Source organism: Odontomachus brunneus, unplaced genomic scaffold, assembly GCF_010583005.1.
Source record: "Odontomachus brunneus isolate Ranch 3 - 2012 unplaced genomic scaffold, Obru_v1 Obru_scaffold_262, whole genome shotgun sequence".
Taxonomy (NCBI): domain Eukaryota; kingdom Metazoa; phylum Arthropoda; class Insecta; order Hymenoptera; family Formicidae; genus Odontomachus; species Odontomachus brunneus.
The window spans coordinates 156,030-159,169 of record NW_022639712.1 but is presented as its reverse complement, the minus strand read 5'-3'; the positions used below and the strand labels follow the sequence as shown (position 1 = coordinate 159,169).

The 3,140-nt window shown below is 34.5% G+C and overlaps 1 protein-coding gene across 1 annotated transcript in view; it reads left to right on the top strand.

The window, feature by feature from the left end:
- Nucleotides 1-1,279, top strand: part of LOC116852917 (odorant receptor 13a-like) — a 9,805-nt gene extending 8,526 nt beyond the window's left edge. The window contains exons 3-5 of the mRNA XM_032833708.1: nucleotides 262-372; nucleotides 629-784; nucleotides 1,070-1,279. Of these exons, the coding sequence (XP_032689599.1) occupies nucleotides 262-372; nucleotides 629-784; nucleotides 1,070-1,123 (321 nt within the window). The 3' untranslated portion in view covers nucleotides 1,124-1,279. The remainder of the gene's footprint in view (nucleotides 1-261; nucleotides 373-628; nucleotides 785-1,069) is intronic.
- The last annotated feature ends 1,861 nt before the right edge of the window (nucleotides 1,280-3,140 follow it).

Here is a 3,140-nt window from a genome sequence, read left to right as displayed (position 1 = left end):
AAAGCTCTCGAGATGTGCTATAAGAATATGCAATGAAAAATGGGGTGTTCCATTTAAAAAAATTAATGTGACCTTGACCTGACCTCCGCTACGCAACCCAAGGTCAAACTGATGTGATCAGTAAATACATCTTTTTAAACAACTTTTATCTGAAACATTTTTTTCTAAAATGCTTAGTTTTCGAGATATTTCACCAGTCCGGGACTTTTTAAACACCCTGTATGTGATTAAATTGCTTTCATATTACAATCCTGTTTATAGGAATGGGAGAATAGTAATGCAATAGCTATGTGTACTTACTTTATAACTATCTCCACCATAATGATAATTGTGTTTATGTTTTGTTACACTGGTGAACAACTTATCAGCCAGGTAAGTTTATTTGTGTCAAAATGTCAAACTTTAATAAGCGCTACTATTTCATAACAAATTACATAGTCAATTGCCCGTACATAAATGTAATTGTTTCATCTATTACAAGTACTGCAGCAGTAATTTTTAATTCTTGTTTTGGAAAAGAAAAACTGAAATATGATATTTAATAATTATTAAAATAATCATTACTTAGATATTAATTTAACAATATGCACAATTTTATTCTATGCGTGTTTGATAATAATAATGACAGGCCGAAAAAGTGGCTAGTACATCGTGCGAGCTGGAGTGGTATCGTTTCCCTGACAAAAAAGTACGCGGCATCGTGTTGGTAATGATTGTGTCTAATTTGCCCATCAAGCTCACTGCAGGAAAAATTATAGACTTATCCTTCAAAACATTTGCAAACGTAAGATAATATTTTTAATGTCATCTGCATGTATGTCCGCTGGATTACATTGTCTTATATTGCAAAAAAAGTACACAGTATGTTCTAAACTATTATTAAATTTGTAATAATATTAGTCCATTTCAGTAAATGTGATTCGAATAGTCCATTACTTGTTTGAATATTTGTGTATGGTCTATATATATATTTTATTCTTTTCAATCTTGTAATTAATAACTCTTTTATTATGACAAACGAAATGGTTTCAGTATATTAAGCGAGTAATTGAGTCACATGGTGTTTTAGGTGGTTAAAACATCTATGACGTATTTTAATATGCTTCGAAACGTTACCGATTGAATATTTCTGCTTTAATGATTAAGATAACGATACAAATTGTACATATTGCAATAGTGATATCGTATCATGTTTATTAATAATATGAATGTGTGAAATGCAAATTGGTGTAATGTATAAATATAGAATATGTGTTCCTGATTAAATATATATCTTTTTTGAAAACATATGTATGTGTAAGATTTTCTATTTTACACTGAATTTGAAACGTGATATCGTTATATCAAATATAAGGTGTAGTAAAAAGAAATCCATTATTTTTCCAATAGATGGCTTTAGTAATGTGTATCTCGCGTTGTATAAGTGCGATCGGTTTATGCTAGATGGCGTTAGAAAGAAAGATTTCGTACTAAAAAAAACTTCGTAGACAGTTTTGTGATTGTTTGACTTAGTATTGTTTGAGCGCGCGTCAAAGATGGACACCAGCAAAGAGAAAATACGCCATATTTTACAGTTTTTCTTTGATAAAGGCGAAAATGCAAGCCAGGTGGTTGAAAATGTGAATAGTGTTTATGGTCCTGATACTGTAACAGCCAATCACGCGCAATTTTGGTTTCGTCGATTCCGTTTCGGTAATTTTGATGTCAAAGATGCACCACGCTCTGGAAGGCCAATTGTCGAAAATGTCGATAAAATAATGGAAATCGACGAGTCCGACCGTCATGTGAGCACTGTTTCGATTGCCCAGGAGCTAAACATTGCACAAAAAACCGTTTGGAACCACCTTTAATAAGGCTGGATACAAAAAGAAGCTCGATATATGAGTGCCACACGAGTTAATGCAAAAAAACCTCATGGACAGAATTTCCATCTGTGAATTGCTGCTGAATCGCAACAAAATCGACCCATTTCTGCAGCGGATGGTGACTGGTGATGAAAAGTGAGTCACTTACGACAACGTCAAGCGAAAACGGTCGTGGTCGAAACGCGGTGAGCCGGCGCAAACGGTAGCCAAGCCTGGATTGACGGTCAGGAAGGCTTTGCTGTGTGTTTGGTGGGATTGGCAGGGAATCATCCACTATGAGCTGCTCCCCTACGGTCAAACTCTTAATTCGAACCTGTACTGTCAACAATTGGACCGTCTGAAGGAATCAATCGCCCAGAAGCGGCCAGCTTTGGCCAATAGGAGAGCAATTGTGTTCCATCAGGACAACGCCAGGCCACACACATCGATAGTGACTCACCAGAAGCTCCGGAAGCTTGGTTGGGAGGTTCTTATGCATCCCAGATATCCCAGATATCTGTATGACATCAAAGTATGGCCTTTGACTTTCACTGGATATTGAAGGTACAAACTTGATTTATATTTACACAGAGGAACGATTTATTGAATCAAATAAATGTTTCTTTGGAATAGTCCAAACAAATTATTTAATTGACACAACAAAAATATTTCTTTGGAACTAAGCCGCAAATAAATATACACTTTATAGTCCGGACCGGGCACCAAGTGATTACCACCTGTTCCTGTCTATGGCGAATGATTTTGCTGGTGAAAAATTCGCCTCAAGAGAAGCTTGTGAAAATCGACTGTCCCAGTTTTTTGCCAATAGGGACAAGGGTTTCTATGAGAGAGGTATAATGGAATTACCTTCAAAATGGCAACAAGTTATCGAACAAAACGGTGCATATTTGACCTAAATTGGATCATTCTAACTATGCTAAATAAAGCCTTCAATTTCATGCAAAAATAATAGATTTCTTTTTACTACACCTTATATTTGTATCTGTCTTGTCTTTAGTAATGCAAATGTTATTATGTCATACATTGTCAATATCTTGACAACACAAAAATCTTCTACCTTATAATCGCTATCGATCATGATAAGGAGTACTGTCTATTTCATACTATTTATTTTGTATTAAATATTACCTTTATCAAACAAAAAAATTAAAATAATCATGTAAAAATAGAAAACGAGAAATATTCTTGCAATTGTCCAGGATATATAATAATTTACTACGAATTTTCTGTAATTCAAGAACTATATTCTATACACTACTACACTTATTAGTATTC